The sequence below is a fragment of the Doryrhamphus excisus genome, linkage group LG18 (genome assembly GCF_037039965.1).
Source record: "Doryrhamphus excisus strain RoL-2023G ecotype Guam linkage group LG18, RoL_Dexc_Guam_v1.1, whole genome shotgun sequence".
NCBI classification, from domain to species: Eukaryota; Metazoa; Chordata; class Actinopteri; order Syngnathiformes; family Syngnathidae; genus Doryrhamphus; species Doryrhamphus excisus.
In genome coordinates, this window is record NC_136374.1 from 16,642,929 (window position 1) to 16,667,810 (window position 24,882).

The 24,882-nt window shown below is 40.3% G+C and overlaps 2 protein-coding genes across 4 annotated transcripts in view; one reads left to right on the forward strand and one right to left on the reverse strand.

Annotated features, from left to right (window-relative positions):
• Positions 1-24,882, reverse strand: part of tmem183a (transmembrane protein 183A) — a 41,868-nt gene that overhangs the window by 14,230 nt on the left and 2,756 nt on the right. For all 3 annotated transcript variants that reach the window (XM_058055918.2, XM_058055920.2, XM_078798546.1), the window contains one exon: positions 10,982-11,025. In XM_058055918.2, coding sequence (XP_057911901.2) covers positions 10,982-11,025 — 44 coding nt within the window. The remainder of the gene's footprint in view (positions 1-10,981; positions 11,026-24,882) is intronic.
• The window catches only part of ppfia4 (PTPRF interacting protein alpha 4), a 58,845-nt gene that overhangs the window by 9,084 nt on the left and 24,879 nt on the right, over positions 1-24,882 (forward strand). The window lies entirely within an intron of this gene.

Sequence of the window (24,882 nt, forward strand, 5' to 3'; positions counted from 1 at the left end):
AGTTTGATATGGATGCTGTATGGTATCATGTACCCAGAAAAAATTATTACGTTTGATTCATGTTCATGTTAAAGGTTAAATAACTGTTAATAGTTATCCTCCCTATCCGTGTGGAAGTGGTAAGTTTTTGGCTATTTAAGTTTAAAGGAAATAACTTGGAGGCTACCGTTTAGGTCGCTAGCTCTCTAGTTTGCGAGTTAGCATGTGCCTCAAGACCCTGCAGTTGCGCAATATGTTGTAAATAAAAAGAGTATAAATGTGACTATAGTCGTGTTTTGTCATGTCTACAGGGCTCTAATAATGCTTTGTTCATTTTAATCTGAAAAAAATCATTTGTCTACCCACCAACTATATGTGGTTTCTTAAGTTTTAATTATTTGCGTTTTTTTTTTTTCATTTATTATTGATTGATTGATTTTCTTTATTCTTGATTTGTTTATTTATTTTTCATCTTATTTTGTGTAGAAAAAAAAAATTAAGATATTTGAGAAGAGTGGAATGTTTTATCAGAGCTTTTCTTGTAGAAAATTGGAACCAAAGCAAAGTTTATTCATTTTTCTGTTTTTAATAAATGCGTTTTTAAGAAGTGGCCCCCAAGTAAATTGAGTTTGAGACCCCTGCTGTAGGGGGAAAATATCCTCTAAAAAGTCAGCATCATGGTCCATTGACAAACTAAAGCCCATCCAAATGTGATTAAGTGTTATTAATATGTTGGTGAGTGGGGGAGCGTGCCCACAGCAAGTGTTTTTTACACATGAACGGCAGAGGCAGCCTGATAGGAGAATATTGGCGAGGCCGGGTGAAGTCACTTAAAAAAAAAAAGTGGCCGTTCTCATTGGTCGGCTGCCGATGCCCAATCTTTCCCTGTGTTATGTAAGCACCAAAGAGGGGAATTTGGGTTGATGTGGAGCAAAGTGGAGCGTAAAGTGAGCAGCTGAATGCCACCAAGAAGCCCTGTTAGCGAGACAGGAAGAGAGACAGACAGGAGAGAACATGAGACCCAAAGACAAAAAGGACATGAAAATGTTCTCAAGGGCTCCGTGGAAACTGAGCCGCTGTCAATATTTTTACACTTTCCTCCACCTCGGAATTTTTAACCGCGGAATCCGCTTTTATGTGCTCTTGTGAAATTAATTTTTCCACCAAAGACTTCTCGTTATTCTCGTATATCTCGTTATTCTCGTGTTAAACCATGCCAAAGTTTCAGATAAAGACGTTTACGCATTTCGAAGTGAGCCCTGAGAGAAATTCGGGATAGCTCTGAATGTTCGATTTCAGAGGGCGTTCTAACACTGGCGGTTTGTGATGTCACAGATTGTCGGGTGTGCGCTATAGGCCGGATATGCTCTCGTCCCGCCTCCGAGCTCTGCTTCCTCTGTCCTCGCCCAAGCTCTGTTTCTCTGTTGTTAGCGTTGTTAGCAATGTCTCGCAGGAAGTGTTTCAATGTATTATTGTAGTATAATGTAGTATTTCACCAATCAACTTCCAGGTTGATTGTGCACGATCGTTTCTGCATCTGTTTCTATTAAGATTTATTTTTATTTCACTACATCAGGGGTCTCAAACTCAATTTACTTGGGGGCCACTGGAGCTAGGGTCTGGGAAAGGCTGGGCCGCATCAGGTTTTCCAAAAAAAAAAAAAAAACGCATTTATTAAAAACAGAAAAATATACAAACTTTTTCAGTGCTTTGGTTCCGATTTTCTACAAGAAAAGCTCTGATAAAACATTCCACTGTTCTCAAATATTTTAATTTTTATTTTTCTGCACAAAATAAGATGAAAAATAAATAAATCAAGAATAAAGAAAATCAATCAATCAGTAATAAATAAATATAATAATAATAATAATAATAAAACGGCAAATAATAAAAACTACATATAGTTGGTGGGTAGACAAATTATTTTTTTCAGATTAAAATGAACAAAGCATTATTAGAGCCCTGTAGACATGACAAAACACGACTATAGTCACATTTATACTCTTTTTATTTACAACATATTGCGCAGCTGCAGGGTCTCGAGACACATGCTAACTCGCAAACTAGAGAGCTAGCGACCTAAACGGTAGCCTTCAAGTTATTTCCTTTAAACTTAAATAGCCAAAAACGTACCACTTCCACACGCATAGGGAGGATAACTATTAACAGTTATTTAACCTTTAACATGAACATGAATCAAACGTAATAATTTTTTCTGGGTACATGATACCATACAGCATCCATATCAAACTTTACATTAAACTTTCATATCAAGGCGGGGGCCTCAAACTAGTGTCCTGCGGGCCACATTTGGCCCGCGGGCCGCGTGTTTGAGACCCCTGCACTACATCTTTGCAAGGGATAATACTATATAAATATGGATATATTTTAGAGCAGTCAGTGTACAGCTTGTGAGTAGCATGATTGTGTCTTTCCTACAGTCATACCACACAAAGCTGCACGGGTGTTGCAGAAAATGCATTAATACGAATATGATGCAATTTTGCCTTACGTATAATATGCATTACATAATGATAGGCGGTTGTACAGAGTACATAATTGGTATACGCCACTACTAAATTGCTTGATCTGATCCCTAATATTAATATAAAAGTGTTCAAGTATTCAAGTGACATCAGAGTGTGACTCCAGCATAGAGGATCTATACAGCATCTAACACCCGGCAGCAGCCTGACATCACACTTTTCTTCTCCTCTCCTGCCTCCATTTCCTCTCCCTCTCTCCCCTCCTGCATCTCGACAGCTTTACATAATGTCACTCTTTCTTCTTCTCAGCAGTCGCCATCCTCTCACCGCTTTGAAATTCAATCCCGATACAAGACCACCGTGACGCTCAGTCTTGACCAGGTCCAAGACTGAGTACTAATGGATTCTAATTGTGCGGCGCTATCACGTCCATGCTGCCCCCGTCACGCTACAGCTTTGGCACGCCGCCTTTTTAGTAGCTTTCATCCTTCGCTCAATTCGTCCCCGTGCCAGTATCATCAGGTTCTCAGCACCGGGCAAATTTAACTCAGCCGGGTGCCGGTTTGAACCCTCGACATCATAGCCGATGGAGGAAAGAGTAGAGTAGGATGGACTGATTTAGATCTAGACAGGACGAGCAGTAGCAATGACGACAATTTCCAAGCATGTGTGTCATTAAATTAGGGACGGGGCAGCATACTGATGCATTAAAACATACACAGCATCTTCAAGCGCCTTTTTATTTTTATTTTTTATTTTTTACCAGTGAGAGAATTATGTGGCAGCATCAGAGGCTAAAGTCCATCGCTGAACCCTTAAAAGGGATTTAAAGGAGTTGAAAATGCTCCGTGAAATACAGTTTGTCAGCGACGAAGCACCCCCCCCCCATCAACCCTTATTCTGCTGCTACTACACACACACACACACACACACACACACACACATTTGTGAGAGCGTGACGATGCAAGTTAAATAGAGGATTTTTAGAGGGGAAGGACACAGTGTTAGGACGCATACAGTATAGCTCCTCTGTCCAATGTTTGATCCTTATACATTATTATTCACGTTGTTGCAGTTGTTAAGGTGTACATACTTTAATCTTTGAAAATATATCATAAACACTTTATTAGCTGTACATGCAACATTTGAAGTAAGTATAATAATGCATTACTGCTTTTACTACAATGGAAAATGTACTAGTTTTACATTACGAGTAAATACGACAGTCTCTTCCTATGTTATTATTTTTGACCTATTGATATGGCTGCACGGTGGTCGAGTGGTTAGCGTGCGGGCCTCACAGCCAGGAGATCCGAGTTCGATTCCACCCTTGGCTATCTCTGTGGGTTTTCTCCTGGTACTCCGGTTTCCTCCCGCATTCCAAAAACATGCTAGGTAAATTAGCAACTCCAAATTGTCCATAGGTATGAATGTGAGTGTGAATGGTTGTTTGTCTATATGCGCCCTGGGATTGGCTGAATGAATGAGCCTATTGATAGCCATGTTGTACTGAGCAGCCAAGACAGGACGTGCACACCGCGTTCTGATATGACAGCTAATTTCCTTTCCAGTTTATGGCAGTCATCACGTTTTCCGCCAAATCTGGTTTGACATCAGGTGTGTTGGACCTTTTTTAGGCTGCACTGTTTAAGATGAGCGTAAACCAGCTGGAGCGACATCAGTAGGACGACAGCGTGGCACGACGGGTTGCAGACCACTGACTTAGACGGTGTGCACGGTGGCCGTGCCGCATCATTCACACTCATTCACTGCATGGGCATCAACACGCAACGCTGGCTCGCACGCTCAAAGTGTCTCTGCTGATGTAAATGAGATATTAGCCATTTGAGGGCTGTGTCACGGCCGGTCACACACCAAATGAAACCATGTTCTCAGGGTCAAGTGTGATAAATACAAGATGACGGACGCCGACTTTGCTCTGCTGCATAGAGGCCACATGCTGCCTTGATTTAAAAAACTCAATGCATCCAAGAAACTACAGTAAAGTCTCGTTATATCGATATCGGTTATAACGAATTACTACTTATTACGATACTATTTTCATTTCCCGGCAAATTTCTAGTCTTTTATGATATAATTAGTTCCGTTAGTACGATACCCGGTTATTATGATAATCCGGTTACTACAATGCCCTTTTCATCTCCCGCCAGCCAATTTGGTCTGCTTATATCGATACAAAAGTTACAAAAAATAAAGTTGACTGGAAGCAGCCGTTCGCCGTGTTCTTTTTTGGTATTGAAATCCTTAAGCAAAGATTGATTTAAGCTGCTCGATAGAACAATGTCGAGTGCATTATTGCCCACTTTTAATGCAGTTCGGCGCAGGATCGGATATATGGATAGTCCGGTTATATCGGTATTTTTTCCGACTCCCAAGAATATCGATATAACGAGACTTTACTGTAATACCATATTTTAGGAAAAAGGCACTCAGATGGTCTAGTCCAGGGGTCTCAAACTCAATTTACTTGGGGGCCACTGGAATTCAGGTCTGGGTGAGACTGGGCTGCATCAGGTTTTCAAAAAAAAAACAAAAACGCATTTATTAAAAACAAAAAAATTTAAAAAACTTCGCTTTGGTTCCAATTTTCTACAATAAAAGCTCTGATAAAACATTCCACTGTTCTGAAATATCTTACTTTTTATTTTTCTACACAAAATAAGAGGATAAATAAATAAACAAATCAAGAATAAAGAAAATCAATCAATCAGTAATAAATTAATATAATAATAATAATAAAACGGCAAATAATAAAAACTTAAGAAACCACATATAGTTGGTGGGTAAAAAAATCGCCAAAAACTTTACCACATCCACATGGATAGGGAGGATAACTATTAACAGTTATTTAACCTTTAACATGAACATTAATCAAATGTAATAATTTTTTCTGGGTACATGCCTTGGTGTCCTCCCGGTGGAGCTGGAGGAGGTGGCCGGGGACCGGGAAGTCTGGGCTTCCCTACTAAGACTGCTGCCCCCGCGACCCGGACCCGGATAAGCGGAGGAAAATGGATGGATGGATGGATGATACCATACAGCATCCATATCAAACTTGCGCGGGCCGCACTAACATTAAACTTTCATATCAAGACGGGGGCCTCAAACTAGTGTCCTGCGGGCCACATTTGGCCTGCGGGCCGCGTGTTTGAGATCCCTGCCCTACAGTGTCAGATGACTTTTTTTACATTTTTTTTTACATTTAAATTTGAGACATTGCGAGTAGGGCTGCACGGCGGCCTAGTGGTTAGCGCGCAGACCTCACAGCTCCGAGACCCAAGTTCAATCCCACCCTCGGCCATCTCTGTGTGGAGTTTGCATGTTCTCCCCCGTGCATGTGTGAGTTTTCTCCGGCTACTCTGGTTTCCTCCCACATTCTGAAAACATGCTAGGCTAATTGGCGACTCCAAATTGTCCAACATTAAACTTTCATATCAAGGCGGGGGCCTCAAACTAGTGTCCTGCGGGCCACATTTGGCCCGCGGGCCGCGCGTTTGAGACCCCTGGTCTAGTCCATGCAGGGGTCGGCAACCTTTACCAACAAAAGAGCCATTTGGGGCAGCGCGGTGTTGTTTCCCACGACGACCACAGGCCTTAACTAAAGAAATGATCAAATGCGATACGTGGTCTACCTGCTCACATCCACTCTTACGTCACGCCGTCTCGCCACTCACTTGCTCGCTCTCTGCCGTATCAGCGGCGTTAGCTGGAAGCGTATGCGTTGAGAGGTCTATTAGTTAGCTATCATATCTCTGCTCACTCACAGAGCTTTGCTCCGAGTCCAGAAGTTGCCCAGTGTGTGTGTGTGTGTGTGTGTGTGTGTGTGTGTGTGTGTGCAAATATGTCCTTTAGCGATCGCATATGTGCATCGAATTGACCCAAATCAGCTAATTAAACTAAGCAACATGACTCCATGGTAGCCTGGGAACATGATTTTTTTTTATGTGTGTTGAATCTCCACACGTTCTTTCACAGGAACAAGGTAACGTTTGTTCACTCTTATATAATTATAGACCAAAAATTCAGATTGTAAGAAAAACTGCTGCTCACTCACTGATGGTGATGATGAAGGTCAGTAAGCATAATGGGGCCTCGGACGTGATGAGCAGTGGTGAGCTTCCTTGGTTGATACTGGTTCTTCCTGCCGTCGATTCCACACTCCAGATTCCAGACTTCAGCCACGCTTTACTCTGGTTCTACCCCCAAAAAACATAAACATGGACACATGAGACACTTTTAATCAGTTGTACACACAGTACTCAAATGTACTCAAAGGGATTTGAACAATGACAGAGGAGTTATGGTTTTGCCACATATAGTAAAGTATGGATTTTGAATAAAACAATAAAATTGTAATTGAAAGGGGAGACTTTCATCTTTCATTTGAAAGGTTTGACAAAAGGACAGACATTTTAGTATCTCATTTCAGAGGGTCAAAAGTATTGGACAGCATGAAATACAGTAAACCTCGGATATATCGGAAATTCGCTCACAACGGACAGATAAAAAAGAACCGATTTTTCTGTAATGCATTTCCAATAAAAATGCATTGCATATATCAGATTTTTTATAACGGATTTCGCCTATTTCGGACAAAATCTCCAGTCCCGTTCCAATTTCCCTCGCATATATCGGATGGCCGCATCGTGGCGCTCCGATTCGCCGAATCGTGACAGGCCGCTATACGACGTCATTTGCAGCGTTGCCTGCGCGATTTATATTCACGTCGCTAGGAGTGGTTTGGCGGGCACAGGAATCGTCGAAATCGCTACGACCATGCCACCCAAACGAAAAACTCTTACTTTTCAGCAAAAATAACGATGTTGTAAAGTATGCCGAGGAACATCCAGGGGAGAAGCAAGTGACCATAGTCGCCAAATTCGGTTTGAAATCTTCAACACTGAGTGACATTCTCAAAAATAAGGACACTATAAAGAGTAACATTGACAAGGAAGTGCCTTTTTATAACGGATAAAATCCGATTTACGCATATACCGGATATAAATCCGATATATGCGTAAAACGGACATTTTCCGGTATACGCATATAACGGATTTCGCTTATATCGGACAAAACCAGTGGGAACAATTGAATCCGATATATCCGAGGTTTACTGTAAATAAAAAAATATATAAAAATAAAAAATAAATAATGGATGTAGTGAAGGAGGTAGTAGAGATGCGGATGCCGAGGTTCTCGTTGGGAGTGACCAGGATGGATAGGATCAGGAAGGAGTACATGAGAGGGACATTACATGTTAGAGGCCTTGGAGATAAAGTCCTTTAGGCCAGACTGAGATGGTTGGGACATGTCCAGAGGAGAGCTAGTGAATATATTGGTAGAAGGAAGAGGAGGTTTACGGATGTCGTGAAGGAGGACATGAGGGTAGTTGGTGTGAGAGAGACAGATGCAGAAGAGGAGATTGATTTCCCTGAAGGGAAAAGCCCAAAGAGAAAAGAAGAAGCACTCGGCCACTACTAGTAATTTATTTTAAAGTATTTTAAAGTACATCCCTGAGTTAAGTGGAGAAGTATTTGCCAGCAAGCTAAAGGCGGTCAACCCACTCTGCTGATGTTCACGGTTTTGAAGGTGTCCACTAGAGAGGTTTTACCCATCCTTAACGCTTGTTTGTTGCGTTCTTCCATTATAATAAGCTATATTTTAAATATCAAAACATTTCAAAGTTTGCTTTTCATCTCCAGCCTATTTTTGATTTAGCGTAAGATTTGTCAAAATGTTTCTATTTTCTGTCTCCAGACGAGAACATTCATGTGCTTGTCTTTTTGCTCCGAGCAAACACATTCACGGAGTATTCACACGGGCGACATAAAGATGGAATTTAAATGCTAATTGCAGCCACTCGAGTCAAAGAGGGGTTTTGTGCGCTCATCTCAGCTTTGAGCATGAAGCCGTTTTAGATTTGGACTCCTTGGAGCTCGTGTTGGCTTGCAAATGAGCGCCAGGCTAAAGACAAACGTGAATGAGAGCGCTGGAGAGGAGGGGCCTGCGGTTGCGTTGCATAAAGGTCGTTTGAAGCTCTGCCGCTTGCATCCCACCCTGGCATGTCCCATTACTGTCCACACACACACACACACACACACACACACATCCGCCGCCGTCTTCTACTCTTCCTCTCCATCCATATCTGGTTTCGCTTTGCAGCCTTCTTTCTAAATCTGATCTACAGTTTCTACTCTTCTCAGCTCTTGTCCTGCATGTACTGACAATTCTCTTCTTCTTTTGGTCCCCCGTGTGGGAAGAGTACTGGGAAGCGGGCGTCGCATTCAGCCAGTCACCCAGAAATAATCTCCGTAAAGACAACAAAGCCAGGGGTACAAATTAAAGTTACAGAAACTGAAATAAGTCATATTTTTAAAGCATATGGATATCTTAATATCTCAATCAGTAATAAATAAATATAATAATAATAATAATAAAACGGCAAATAATAAAAACTTAAGAAACCACATATAGTTGGTGGGTAGACAAATGATTTTTTTCAGATTAAAATGAACAAAGCATTATTAGAGCCCTGTAGACATGACAAAACACGACTATAGTCACATTTATACTCTTTTTATTTACAACATATTGCGCAACTGCAGGGTCTTGAGACACATGCTAACTCGCAAACTAGAGAGCTAGCGACCTCAACGGTAGAATTCAAGTTATTTCCTTTAAACTTAAATAGCCAAAAACTTACCACTTCCACACGGATAGGGAGGATAACTATTAACAGTTATTTAACCTTTAACATGAACATTAATCAAATGTAATCATTTTTTCTGGGTACATGATACCATACAGCATCCATATCAAACTTTACATTAAACTTTCATATCAAGGCGGGGGCCTCAAACTAGTGTCCTGCGGGCCACATTTGGCCCGCGGGCCGCGTGTTTGAGACCCCTGGTATACAGTATTTACCCGTTGTAGCCATTTTAGAATGATGCTGCTGCTTCTGACTGTAAAGGAGAAAACGCAATATGAGTGGATTCGGATTCAGTGAACACACCAATTAACCGTTGAAAGTCAGATCGATGCATCGGCCGGCTAATCTTATCTACTGCTGCAAACTTGTGAAAGTCAGCCGCTGTCCCCTTTTGCTCCGTCAGCAATTAAGGCTGAAGCTAAAGCTACCCGGAGCAAAGAGCCAGAGAGCAATCCGCTGTTAGATCTTATGAGCAGTGAGAAGAGCAAAGATGCTACAAGCAAAACGACCGCGTTCGTGGTTCATGGTATTGGACGACGAGCCGTTTTTGATCGCTGTGCGCTTTATTTTTAGCAAGAGGCCCAAATCAGATATTTAGTGTAACCTGTTGTGCAACCTTCTTTCTGAAATGCGAAAAATAAAATATTAAAGGAACTGATAAAGTGGTATGAAAAGGTTTGGGCACCCCTGGTAATTGTTTAAATTCGGTGCCGCTTGGTAGCACTTTCTTTGGAAGAAGCCAATCAAGAATTAAAAGTGAACTCACGACGAGCTTATCAACCCACTGGAAATCGCAGGACGTCATTAATATAAAAGTCTGTATAAACTCACTATGTCATCTTACAAAGAACTCTAAAATCATCACACAGCAACCAGCAACTAACAAGCTAGGTAGAAAATATACCAATACGTACCAATACGAGTATACCAATTTTCACTTAATTTAATAATCCATTTCATCTCATTTCATTGGTTATTGTTGCCGGGGCACTGTAATGCTGCCTCTGTCCACCAGAGGGAACCAAAGCAGCTCACGAGGGTCGCGGGGGGTGCTGGAGCCTATCCCAGCTGTCTTCGGGCGAGAGGCGGGGTACACGCTGGACTGGTCGCCAGCCAATCACAGGGCACATATAGACAAACAACCATTCACACTCACATTCATACCTATGGACAATTTGGAGTCACTAATTAACCTAGCATGTTTTTGGAATGTGGGAGGAAACCGGAGTACCCGGAGAAAACCCACACATGCACGGGGAGAACATGCAAACTCCACACAGAGATGGCCGAGGGTGGAATTGAACCCTGGTCTCCTAGCTGTGAGGTCTGCGCGCTAAACACTAGACCGCCGTGCCGCCCGTTAAAATAGTTGCTATTTTTTATTAGAAACACATATTGGTACTTGTCTTGTATATTTCTTAGCTACCCTTTGTCTGTTAAGTTGCTGTGTGATGATTTTAATCCGGTGAGTCACATTGTTATATTGAGTAATTTCCTACTATTTCTGTTGGGTTGTCGGAAGTTCGCTTGTAGCTTGTGATTGGCTCCTGCTAAAAAAAAAAAAAAAAAAAAAGAACTACCTTAAATTAGTAGTCCTGAAGTATAGGAGGGGGGGAAATGAAGTATAGGAGATGTCACGAGTCATAAATTAGCCGCACTGCTGTATAAGCAGCAGGGTTCAACACGTGTCTTCAGTGTATTGTGACCGTGGTAAATGTAGGGAATCGTTATATGGATTGAAGGATACTTTACTAAGTGCTTAAGTCAGCCCTGCTCTTCTCACCTCTCTGCTTCCCGCGTGAATGTCAAGGAGTTGGGACACGGCGACTGAGAAGGAAATGGAAAAGTTGAATACAATCGAGGAGTCGAATAAAAGAGGACAGGAAATGAACGGAAGACAACGACAAGTGCAAAAAGCAGGAAGTTTGAGCCTTTCGCATCTCTACGTACCACACCCACGGTTGCCATGGTTATTGTGACTTGGCAGCAGCACATCACTGTGTGTGTGTGTGTGTGTGTGTCCTGGTGAGCGGTGTTCCTGGATGACATCATACAGTAGCCTGCTGAGAGGGTCGACTGCAGGCATCTACAATATTTATAGACCCCCCCCCCCCATCATCATACAGATGAGCTCACTCAGTCACTCACTATGACTGGCTAGCTTGGCACAAAAGTGGCACACTCACGCAAACATGGACATGCTACATCGAAATATACCACCGCCGGCTTTGCTTAAAAACACGCATGCCGCTAAACACAGTGATGATGGAGCGCCACTTTGGGAAAGATTGGAGAAATTATGAGGCAACACACGCAAACGGGGTGTTTTTTAAAGCATTTATACACCCAGGGAAAATGAGTTGCCACTGTATGAGTCATAAGGAGAAGGACTGGTTCTTAGTGAGGGATTAAACCATGCAGGAAAATAAGGGACCGCACACACACACTTTCACACATTTATGCAAAACACACCAGAATGACCTCCTTCCCCCCCCTAAACATGTGCATGTTACATACACAGGCTTTAAAACCTCATTTCTCAAAATAAACAAAATCATCTCTAGGGAGAGAGTGTGTGTGTGTGTGTGTGTGTCTGTGTGCATCCATCACGAGATCACAAGGACCCAGATGATTTATTTATGAAATGTGATTTTTCTTCTGGTGCTCTCTTGCCCTATAACTCAGGCTCATTCACTCTCATGCACACTCACACAAACACACACTCTCACAAACACACACCATGGCCATCATAGTCTGCACACAGCTCTTAAAAACCATTCTCCTCTAATCTGGTTCATAGTATGATGGCCATGGTGTGTGTTTGTGTGTGTTTGTGTTCCAAAGCCTTGTCTACAAGCTGATGTCTACGTGTACTTCCATATAGATCAGGGGTCTCAAACACGCGGCCAAATGTGGCCCGCAGGACACTACTTTGAGGCCCCCGCCTTGATATGAAAGTTTAATGTAAAGTTTGATATGGATGCTGTATGGTATCATGTACCCAGAAAAAATTATTACGTTTGATTAATGTTCATGTTAAAGGTTAAATAACTGTTAATAGTTATCCTCCCTATCCGTGTGGAAGTGGTATGTTTTGGGCGATTTAAGTTGAAAGGAAATAACTTGAAGGCTACTGTTTAGGTGGCTAGCTCTCTAGTTTGCGAGTTAGCATGTGTCTCAAGACCCTGCAGTTGCGCAATATGTTGTAAATAAAAAGAGTATAAATGTGACTATAGTCATGTTTTGTCATGTCTACAGGGCTCTAATAATGCTTTGTTCATTTTAATCTGAAAAAAATCATTTGTCTACCCACCAACTATATGTGTATTTATTTTTCATCTTATTTTGTGTAGAAAAATAAAACGGAAGATATTTGAGAACAGTGGAATGTTTTATCAGAGCTTTTATTGTAGAAAATTGGAACCAAAGCGAAGTTTTTTACATTTTTTTGTTTTTAATAAATGCGTTTTTGTTTTTTTTTGGAAAACCTGATGCGGCCCAGTCTCACCTAGACCCGAGCTCCAGTGGCCCCCAAGTAAATTGAGTTTGAGACCCCTGATATAGATACTGTACCCCCATTTTTAACACCCAAAAAGTAAACACTGCACCTGTAACGGACACCTCCCATTTTCACCCTCTGAAAACCAAATAACAAGTGATGCTACGAGGCAAACGTAGTTACCTTTTTAAAGATATCACATGTCTGGATAGATGCCACTACCACAACAAATCTGCATTCAGATCAGACATGGCATCTGTAAAGCTGAACTTTATGGTGAACTATAAAAAGAAAGAAAAAATTTCAACATTAACCCGAAAAGAGTTAGAAATGGGGGAAAAAAAACTAAAGAACAAGAGGAGAGCGTGCCTCGCTGAAGGGGGGAGGAAGAAGGTTAGCGATGAGTGGAACAGAAAGCTTTTAGAGTGGATTTATTCAGTGCGGGATAAACACAGCAGGTAGTTTCCACAAAAGACAAGTAAGCTGTTTACCATTCAGTGAGTGACAGAGGCCGTGGTAGAAGTTTTAATGTATAGTCATATAATCCATCATAATATATGTATATATTTCATGAATATAGTAGCCCTCATAAATGCCTGCTACTCTCTGCTGCTTAGTAAATACTGCAAATTGCATTATGTTAGTAAAACCGCCGCATTTATGTAAAGTATACTGACAAAAATGACATATTGTTATTAAGGCTGTCACTAATTAAAACATGACAAGATGTTTTCTTGTGGGCACAAATCTGGGATAATAATAAATAACTGTATTAATCACACAATAAATGACAATGAACTGCATCATAAATATATTCCCATATGGTATGTTTTCCTTGTCTCCCAGAGGTACAAAGAGAGTTCACTCTGTGCATTGGTTTCAGCACTATGACAACATAGAACAACAACATGAACAGAGTGAGCCCTTTTGCCAGTGATACAGTCTCTTTGTGTTGGTGGGCGAAGGCAGTGCCGCTAGCATATACACACTGCAGAAGAGTGTAGCCTCGTAAGGAGTAATACAATGTCATGTAGTAGAAATTAAATTAAATTATTCATATTAATTAACCTGTTACATCCCCTAAAAATTATATTATTTTTCATTCTACTTTCCTTAAAAGTCAAATTCCTTTCTCATCTCATTCACATAGACCCGGTCTTGTGTATCGTCTGGTGAAATGAATGTCTCGAGACACCGCTAGTTGTTATTAATGTATATTAGATTACATGTATATTAGATTGTCCCATATTAGAGCATTACAATAATTCTCACAGGTACTATAATAGTGTATTTGTGTGCTGCCCTGCAGCTATCCTTGATTTTTGTGTGTCTGTAGCTTTAACGCGATGAGCTGTGTTTGTCCATGCGTTTTTCTGAGCGAATGTGAGGCTTGAAAAACGATATTTTTGCGATAATTTCTTCCTTAAATTAAAGAATGTTTTTCAACTTGTTCAAATTGCTGGCAGTCAGAATTTTTTTTTGGCTCCATGGAGGGTTATTTAGCAGTGTGACTCAATAAAAAAATGCACAGGCATTGAATCACCAACGTGTAGGTTACTTTGCGCAATCAATGATATCTTTTCTACATTGGAGTACAATAAACGGGGCAACATTTTTCGTTGAAATCGTACAAAAACTTGAGGCTTGACTGTACACGGTAAATGAATACTTCTCCAATGCAGAAAACAACAACAACAACGTATCATTGAGTATTAGGAAGAACACAAATAACACTGAGAAATCAATGTGAGCTACTGTGCGGACAGTACAATAATAAAAAAGTAATTTAGCCTAATAGGGGACCTACTGTATAAGATGGGTGTCAGCCCGTGGGGAGTGATGCAGCGTGCCATGCGCGTGTCCCAGTTTAATATTCAAACCGGCTTTTGGCTTTAATATGTTTATCAGTTGTCCCAGTGCATCGGTTGTGTGTCTGGTTGTGTGTGTGTTTGTGTGTGTTTCCTGAGCAATGCAAAGAAGCGCAAGAGTATTTTAGGAACCTGTGTGTGATAGGAAAAGATTGTGTCACACATTCGTCTGTGGCGCGCTCACCTCTCTCACACGCTGACACTCCCTAAAGGCTATGATGTTGAATGTGCACATTTATGAGTTTCCACTGGCACGCCACATATTTTTAGACAAGGGGGGGGGTGGGACTTACAGCTGAACAAAATTAGGCAGAAAGGGAAAGTGTGTTCCACGGATGCAGTGAGGTTCACGGCTGATTCCTTTTGGAGTCAGATTTACACCTACGCCCCCTTCAGGTGCACACAAAAACGATTGCAGTCATGGAGAAAATACATTTATAACACAGATGTCACTAATCTTGGCCCACAATCTCAGTTTTAGTTCATCCCAAATGTTTGATGGGGTTGAGGTCAGGGCTCTCAGGTTCTACCACCTCTCCCGCCTTTATGGGCCTCACTTTGTGCACTACAGAGGCACAATCATGGTGGAAAATAAAAGGTTTCCACAAAGTTAAACACATACAATTGGTAAGATGATGAATTCAATATTAGTATATTATAGAAATATTTCAGTATTGAAAAAAGCAAAATTTGTTCTCAATCAAAAATCACTCCACACTCTTTATTGCTCTCTGGTTCTACCATATCTTACTTATTGTGTGGAAATATGGGCTAATAACTACAAAAGCAATCTTCACTCGCTAAATGTACTGCAAAAAAGGTCAGTAAGGATAATTCATAATGCCGCCTACAGAGAACATACTAACTCCTTATTTCTAAAATCACAAATACTTGCTGATATAGTTCATCTTCAAACAGCTAAAATAATGCACAAGGCTAAAAATAACCAATTAGCTAAAAATGTCATCCAATTCGTCTCGACAACAGAGGAGAAATATGATCTCAGGGAAGAAGTACATTTGAAACACTTCTATGCTAGGACTACGTTATGCTAGCCATAGCATTTCAGTATGTGGAATCAAACTATGGAATGGATTGAGTAAGGAAATCAAACAATGCACAACGATGAGCCAATTCAAGAAACAATACAAGCAGTTGATGTTTGCTAAATACAAGGATGAAGAGTCTTGAACCAGTCATGATGTGCTATATATATCACTATATTGATACTTACTATGGTACCCATTATGGCATTGGATGCTCATATCACCGAGTACTTTGGTACGGGACAAAAAATAAAAAAAATTTAAAAAATTTAAAAAACTAAAAAAAATTAATAAAAATTAATAAAATAAATTAATAAATAAAATAAATTTGCTAAATCCAAGGATGAAGAGTCTTGAACCAGTCATGATGTGCTATATATATCACTATATTGACACTTACTATGGTACACAATATGTCATTAGATGGTCATATCACCTTGTACTTCGGTACGAGGTACATTATTTAAAAAAAATTAAAAAAAAAACCTTAAACCGTATTATGGAAAGCAGGAAGTGAACAAATGTAACAGTTAGTGATTGTAAAAGTACCAGATGGAGGGGTAGGATTTAATAAGCTTTGCTTCTTCCTACTCCTTTTGGACATGTGGAACTGGGAACTGATTATGTAATCTGAAGCATGTTCAAATGAAATAAAACCATTACCATATTAGGGGAATCTATCCCAGTTTTGTTTTTATGAGCATATCGAGCAATACCTGCCATGCCTTTGTCACCACAGTCAACCACTGAAGCTCTACTGCAGACACGTACACAAATACACACACACGCAGTGGTGTTGCGTTACATCCCGCCGTTGCAGTTTTACACAGTGAAGGTCAAGGGCGAAATGCCTGACCTCCTCAAGTGTATCACCGCAGTGCGGGACGGATTGGGAATGATGCTGGAGACACACTTTGAGTAGTGAGTGTGCCTTATTTACACTTTGATTCAATATAACGGCCATTAATATTAATGCAGCTGTCTAGCGCCATCCACTTTGATCTGCAAGGCGTGCACCGAGTGGGTTTGCGGGGTCTCAGGAGTACGTATGCGTTACTTTGCGGACGGGATGTGTCTGTTCCTGGTGTGTAGTTCAGTATGTTAAAGTCATCAGCCACAGACTGGGTGTCTATCAGGAACGGGATGTTTGGAAGTTAACACAGCCTGAATTATGTAGTTTTATTTAGATGCGGAACAATAAAAGCCGGTTATAAATAGAAACATGTCTGGAACGGGACGACTTTGTGAACATCTTGGCGCACACGGCGCTCGTGAGTGCATCTGTTGCGATGGCAGTCGCGACGCCACGCCGGGATCGAACAGGACGCAGCGAAGGAGAGACTGAGCGATTAGGGTGACAGTGGAGGGAAACGAAGCTGACGCCGCTGCTTTAAACCGGCGGGACGGCTGTGAAAAAAATGATTCTGCTCGGCAGGAGGAAGAAGGCCAACAGGAGGAAGGGAGAATATTACCTTTCAGTTTTCTTTGTGCTATTTATAGAACTTTAATAGATTTAATTACACTTACATGCTTGATCAGCAGTCATTAACCGGATTAGCTCCAAACTGATAAAAATGCAGATAGCCTCATTCAGGTCACACTCATTTGTTTACGATGACACACAAGGGGACTTTGGATCCCACTTTTCCGAACAGGTAGATCTCCCTAGAGAACGCAGGGCCGTTTCTTTTGGAACATATTTACATTTTGTGTGTTCATAAGACCACACTGAGGAAAAGAAAGGAAGCAGAACTGGAAATAGCAGAGATGAGGATGCTGAGGTTCTCATTGGGAGTGACCAGGATGGATAAGATCAGGAAGGAGTCCATCAGAGGGACATTACATGTTAGAGGCCTTGGAGATAAAGTCCTTTAGGCCAGACTGAGATGGTCGGGACATGTCCAGAGGAGAGATAGTGAATATATTGGTAGAAGGATGCTGTTTATGGATGTAGTAAAGGAGGACATGAGGGTAGTTGGTGTGAGAAAGACAGATGCAGAAGACAGGGTTGGATGGAGGCAGTTGATTTGCTGTGGCGACCCCTGAAGGGAAAAGCCCAAAGACAAAGAAGAAGTGTTCATAAAACCATAATGCAAGCGTGAATGTCAAACACATCGGTTCCGTTATACTGGCTGACTTTGTTCAGGTTTCAGAACAAGTTTAACTCTCATACAAGTACAAGAAAGTGTAAGTTAATCGTTCACATCCTGTTCTTACTCAGGGGTGAGCTGACTTTGGGTGAGAGGCAGGGTACACCCTAGAATGGTCCCCAATCAATCACGGGACACATATGGACAAACAACCAATCACACCTATGCACAATTTAAAAGCATTTTTTTGGACAGTGTGCGAAAAAACCTACGTAAGCAGAGAGATGCTTCTCTACATATACAGGTTGTCCCGAACAAAAACAAACATATACACACTGTAAATAATTGTAAACCACTCATCCATCCATCCATTTTCTATGCCGCTTATCCTCACTAGGGTCGCGGGCATGCTGGAGCCTAAATGTAAACTTTTGATTGGCAACAACAATTGTCCATAGTTACAAATGAGAGTGCTCTCTAATTTTAAAGCTACTACCACATTACACTGTCTAGTCCATGAAATGATGACGTGGTTATTATACCACACGGAAGATAATGATGGGGGATGGTATTTTAGGGGCGGTGCCCTTTGCCACATCGTATGTTCTGATGAATAACGGCTGCTTTCCATCAAGGGAAGATTCAGCTGAGATTAGCGATGCTTGGAAAAAATACATAGATGAAGAAGGGAGGAAAAATAGGAGCGAGCAGCTGAATTCGGTGTGAAAAAATGATTTACATTCATCAGCAGGAGAGATGGAATCAGTGAAAAACTGGACGTTGACGGAACATTTTGTGTGGTTTGCTACTTGTGTGGTTTGAATCTTTTTGCCTCTAACCATACTAAACCATCACGGACAGTGTTTACCATTAATGTCCGGTTCCAGTCATCTTTCCTTAGTTTACATGCATGGGCCTAAATGACTATTTGTATGTGATTTCATCTAAGTGGGTTTGTGAGAGCTGCACTTCCAGTAGGTGTCACTATCCCACCACGAGCCCGTACAGGAGCGGCCCATTTGGCTCCAGGGTGCACCGAGATGCTGTCAGTTAATGGTGGAAGTCACCACAATCACTAAAGGACGTTATGATTTGTGGCGACTTGTCTGTCTCACTAATTCATCTCCTCTCTCGCACAAGCACACACGTTCTCACTGCCGAGCCCTTGTTTCCGTGACAACCAGGTGCAGCGAGTCGGCCTGTTGTCAGGAACTGTTTTTGCTTCTTTTCTGCATTTTCTTTTTCTCTCCCATCAGCGGAGCTGCTGATGAGAGCTATATTGTGATGAGCATTTAATTACAATTTCAAAGATTAAGCACGGAGGTGTGAATATATCATGGAGTGGGTGAACGCAGCGAGTGATGAAGCATGAACAAGCCAATAACGGGATATAGTTCAATAATGAAAACAAGAGATGCCAGTTGTAGCAAATTGGTCATGTCTTCATCACAGAAACAGAAGCCAATGCGTGCGACACCTCTTGCATTTCATTTCATGATTTCATTTTGCTTCATGCGCTCAGATTAGGTCTTCTCACTGCGGGCTTATGTAGTTATGACAAAAACCCCTTTCTTAAATAAATCACGATTAAGTGGAATTTAAATAGCTTTGTTTCAAATTAAAACAATCCAAAGTTGTGAACTAAATGCTAATAGACTGACATGCGCATGATTTATTGATTGCTGATTAACTGTTTGTTAACATCCCGGAAACTGTAGGTTCCCAAAGTGGGCTACGCATACACCCCAGTGGTACGCCGACTATTATATGGGTTCCGTGAATATTATTCATTCATTCATTCGATTTCTACCGCTTTTTCCTCACAAGGGTCGCGGGGGTGCTGGAGCCTATCCCAGCTGTCTTTGGGCGAGAGGCCAAATGTGGCCCGCAGGACACTAGTTTGAGGCCCCTCGCCTTGATATGAAAGTTTAATGTTAGTGCGGCCCCGCGCAAGTTTGATATGGATGCTGTATGGTATCATGTACCCAGAAAAAATGATTACGTTTGATTCATGTTCATGTTAAAGGTTAAATAACTGTTAATAGTTATCCTCCCTATCCGTGTGGAAGTGGTAAGTTTTTGGCGATTTAAGTTTAAAGGAAATAACTTGAAGGCTACCGTTTAGGTCGCTAGCTCTCCAGTTTGCGAGTTAGCATGTGTCTCAAGACCCTGCAGTTACGCAATATGTTGTAAATAAAAAGAGTATAAATGTGACTATAGTCGTGTTTTGTCATGTCTACAGGGCTCTAATAATGCTTTGTTCATTTTAATCTGAAAAAAATCATTTGTCTACCCACCAACTATATGTGGTTTCTTAAGTTTTTATTATTTGCCGTTTTATTATTATTATCATATTTATTTATTTATTACAGATTGATTTTCTTTATTCTTGATTTGTTTATTTATTTTTCATCTTATTTTGTGTAGAAAAATAAAAAGTAAGATATTTGAGAACAGTGGAATGTTTTATCTGAGCTTTTATTGTAGAAAATTGGAACCAAAGCAAAGTTTTTTTTAATTTTTTTTGTTTTTAATAAATGCGTTTTTTGGGAGAAAACCTGAGTCTCACCCAGACCCGAGCTCCAGTGGCCCCCAAGTAAATTGAGTTTGAGACCCCTGTTTTAGACATTCAGTAACATTGAATTTGGTCTTAAATATATGAAATATCAGAAATATCAACCTTCTGGTCATTCCAGATGGCATATGAGGGGATTACCAAAGCCGGTTGCTTTTAATTTATCTGTATTACAGCAGACTACATTTAGTCGCAGTTGAGGTTTTTCTGACTGTATAGACCAGGAAGGAAACCACACACAGCCAGCCAATGTCCTCAAACCGTAGGCTCAAATTGCCATGCATTGTTTGCGGACATTAGCTGATGATGTCCATGAGTATGAAATCGCCGGAAGCGCTTTCAGACTGCAGTCATGCACTATGAAACCCTACTGAGAGCGAAGGAACGTTTATAAATAGAATGAATCAGTCGGCACAGCGGTGTCACGGTGGATGAAAATAGGGCTCTTGAAATCGAGCGAGCAGTGATTGGACACTTTTTTTTTTTTTTACTAATTCTTGGCGTTACTTCCATTCACATCCATTTGGAACAGGTGGCCCGTCCTCCTATGAACCTCTCGCATCACTTCCTCTATCAGCTGATCACTACAAGCTGACCTCCTCCTCCCTCTCTCCTCTTAATGTGAAAAACCCAAAAACCCAAATGTAGCCAAAAATCCCCTTGACTGCCTGCACTTGTTTCGCTCTCTCGACTCTCCCTCACTCGCTCGTGCTCTCTCTCTCTCTCTCTCTTAGGCCAGCGAGCAGAGTGTTGTGTCGGAGGGCAGAGGGAACCGCATTAGGGAACAAGTCGTGAATCCACTTTTCACCATCCTCTCTTGCGTCCTCGCTTCCTTCTCCCGTCTGCTTTCTATCTCTCTGTTCATGGGGGTTCTGTTTGTGGGATCTGCTATGTGTAGCCTCCGCTATGAATTCAACGGTGAAGATCCACCTTCAGAATGGGACCCACTTTAATACCTACATGTACCAGGTATGGCGTGCGGAGTGGATATTGGCAGTGAAGGATGGTCTCCAGTGGAAATAAGTCACACATCCTTGGCTGAGTATTGATTTCACTGCTGATGACTCTTTTTTTTTTTTTTTTTTAAAGTAAGACACGGCCTCCTTTCCTTCTTTCTCCCTGTCCTGCTTTTTTCCGCATGCTTCAATCAGGCTGCCATGGAATGATTGATGGTTCAAAGAGATGCTCCACTCGGGCTTTCTCCCTAGTTGATGTGGTATTTTGAATCTTGTCGTATTCCACTTTCACAAGGCGTCAAGCTCCATATGTTGAGCAACGAGCGGGATTCTGTCTTCGGCTGCACCATGTGCTCGTCGGCTTGCGTGTTTGTGGCACACAACAAAAAACTCTTTGTGTTTCTCCTCTCGGCCGAGGAGAGAACTGCTTCCTGTCTCATCCTTCCCTCTGTTCCCATGTCCTTCTTTCCGCTGCAGGTTTTGTTTAATGAAGAACGCTGGGACACACGAATGGATGCTATTCTGGTCTCGGGCCTTCAATGGGCACAGATGAGAGACCCAGGCAGTTAGAAATATCCTTTGCATGTTCGGATTTAAGGATGGTTGAAGACAAGGCGAACACTTGAATATCTTTGTCAGATGACTTGACTTAAATTTTGTAACAAGTAATATTTCCGGCTTGATTATTTTTTCAATAGAAGCTCTAAAGTTAATTGGAATAAATGTGGAAAATCATAAAACACTTTGTAATGTAACCATCCATCAAGTCCATCACGTCCAGCAGCAGCAAAACTTATTTTTACACTTAAATGACAATCCCTGGCAATGATAAAACCCAGTGTTCAACCTTAGAGGTTCCACTCCGTAATCCCTCATTAAGCGCAGTCAATTGGTTCCAGACTCGACTGTCGCAAGTGAATTTCTATAAATTTAATATTTTTATAGTTAAAGAAAACTTACGTATTTACGACCGAAAAATACGGTTTATGACATTATTAGAGACCTCTTGGCATGAAATAACACCCCTATAGTAATCTGTGCACATGTAAAAAACAATATGGTAGACAGAAAAAAGAGTAAATAAGCTATATAAGACATAAATATGACTCCTACTAAATTACTTTAAATGTGTTCCCGTGAGGATCTGAACAAGAAAGTCTCTGGTTCATAGTTTTATAGTATTTCAGTTTTGCGTTGATAACAGCCGCAAAAGTAGCCCATGTTTTTATCGGGGATTTTTATTAAGGATTATTGTTCCTGTTGTGCGATAATTCAAACCTGCAATAAAAGCCTGTTGTTCCGGCAATCAAGTCTGATCCTTGTGTGTCTCACTGAGCATTGGAGTACCATTACTGATACGTAGTGACCAGTGCGGAATACTACAACTTGTTTGAATGCCTTGTATTTGTATTTTTAGTTCATTTGAAAATTTTTAATTTAGACAAAAAAATCCAACATAGTTTAAAACACGAATATGCCGTAATCATCCATGAAACAGTATGATTTATTAATATATTTTTGAAAAAAGTGACAAAATTTGAAGCATGAAGTGGCAAGTGATACTGTACACATTTTCCTTAAAAACACACTATATTTCATCTTTTAAAAACTAGTTTCCTGAAACTTTTTCAACAACATCAACAAAGTTCTTTAGCCTGGAATAAAGTGGAGCAGCGAAGCAAAATACTATCAGGCCATTTTTAACATTCGGAACTGTCATTTAAGTCTAAAAATAAGTCAAACCCGGCTAATAATAAGTGAAAACAATAAAACGGACTGCAGGCCGGAGCACCTGAACTGCTGCATCTAAGTGTACGTCTCCCCTGGTCTCCATGTGTGTTTGCATTTGGGAACATCTGTAGTCACTTGATAAAACTTGCAGTTGGCATCCTGCTCAAACACTTGGCTTCCTTGCTGCCCTGTTGCCATAGCGATGTTGTGCAGGGCAGCATCAGAGCGACAAATTACTCACACATAGGAAAAGTGTTAGGGTGGTAATTTGCGTCACGAGTGCCGTGCTGGTTCAGAACCGTGGGAGAGAAGAACTTGTTTTTCTACGGATTTCTCACCGCTCTCATTTATGGGTGTGTGATGTTTGAATCATCTTGTCAGGTTTTCTCTGAACCCTTCATTCATGTTTGGTGTCAAATTGGCAACTACTGATAACATCAGTTCATACTAGTTCATACCAGTGTTTTTTTTTTACTTTTGTCAAGTTTGGATGTATATACAGTATGGTATTATTATCCTGTCAGACGCAATGGAAACATAAACACTTAACTAACATTCACTGTAAAAAGAATATATTACGGCAAAAAATAATGCGTGTTACTACCATTCTAATTTTAATTAAATTTATTTATACATTTAAATGTATAAATAAATTTATAAACAAATGTATTAAATGTAAATTTAAATAATAATGTAAATAATACATTTAATAAATGTATGAATTTAAATTTATAAATACATTTATAAATAAATGTATTAATAAATTGATTAATAAATTTAATAAATTTATTTATGTTTATGTTATGTTACGTTTATAAATACATTTATTAATGAATTAATTAATACATTTAATAAATGTAGTTATGAATTTAAATTTATAAATACGTTTATAAATAAATTTATTAATGAATGAATTAATAAATTTAATAAATGTAGTTAGGAATTTAAATTCATAAATACATTTATAAATACATTTATAAATACATTTATTAATATATTAATTAATAAATTCAATAAATTTATTTATGAATTAAATTTATAAATACATTTATTAATAAATTTACATTTATAACTAAATTTATAAATACATTTATTACATTTTAATTTACAAATTTATATTAAATTTAATTTTTTTTATTTTGATCAGGTACGCTTAGGTCTTATTTTGCCAAAAACCAAAGAAAAAGCAAAACACACGGCCACAATGTAGCAGATTTCCACAATATAGAAGCATGTAAAGTAAAAAGTTGCTGAATTCATAGGGTTTGCATAGTCACGTAAACATACGCTAATTTAAAATTTTATCGTTTTATGTGAGAGGAAGGTCATTTTAATTCCAAATTTGAAGTTCAGTTGTTGCAAATGAGAAACACACATTCACTGCTTACCAAACACACACACACACACGGATAAGGACTTTTAGGAAAAATATATTTTTTTATATTGCGTGTGTGATGAAGCGCTTTTTTTTTTATCCAACGGCGCTCCAATCTCACTCCCTCTCTTAGCACACACACACACACACACACACAGCATTTTTTTTCATCCTTTAATCCCAAACTGCTTAAGGAAGCGAAAGGGAGCAATCCCTTTACAATGTCTGGGCTCAGCAGCGTTCGCTCACGGCTTGCTATCTCACAATGTGGTTGGAGGCAGACGAGCTGCTTCCTCCAGACGCCCAGAACCTTCTCTCTGCTCTGTGTGATATACCCTCTGACAGATGTCGACGTCGCCTTGTCAGCCAAGCTACGCTTGTTGTGAAGTAGAAGGAATATCTCGGGATTCTTCAAAGCTGACTTGGGAGGGGGAGGCGTGGTGCCCACAATCATGCCTGTTTGCATGTCTTTGTACCAGAGGGAAGACCCTCCTGAGAAATTAAATGGAAATTTTTATTTGTCTAGACAGTGATGCATCGTTTT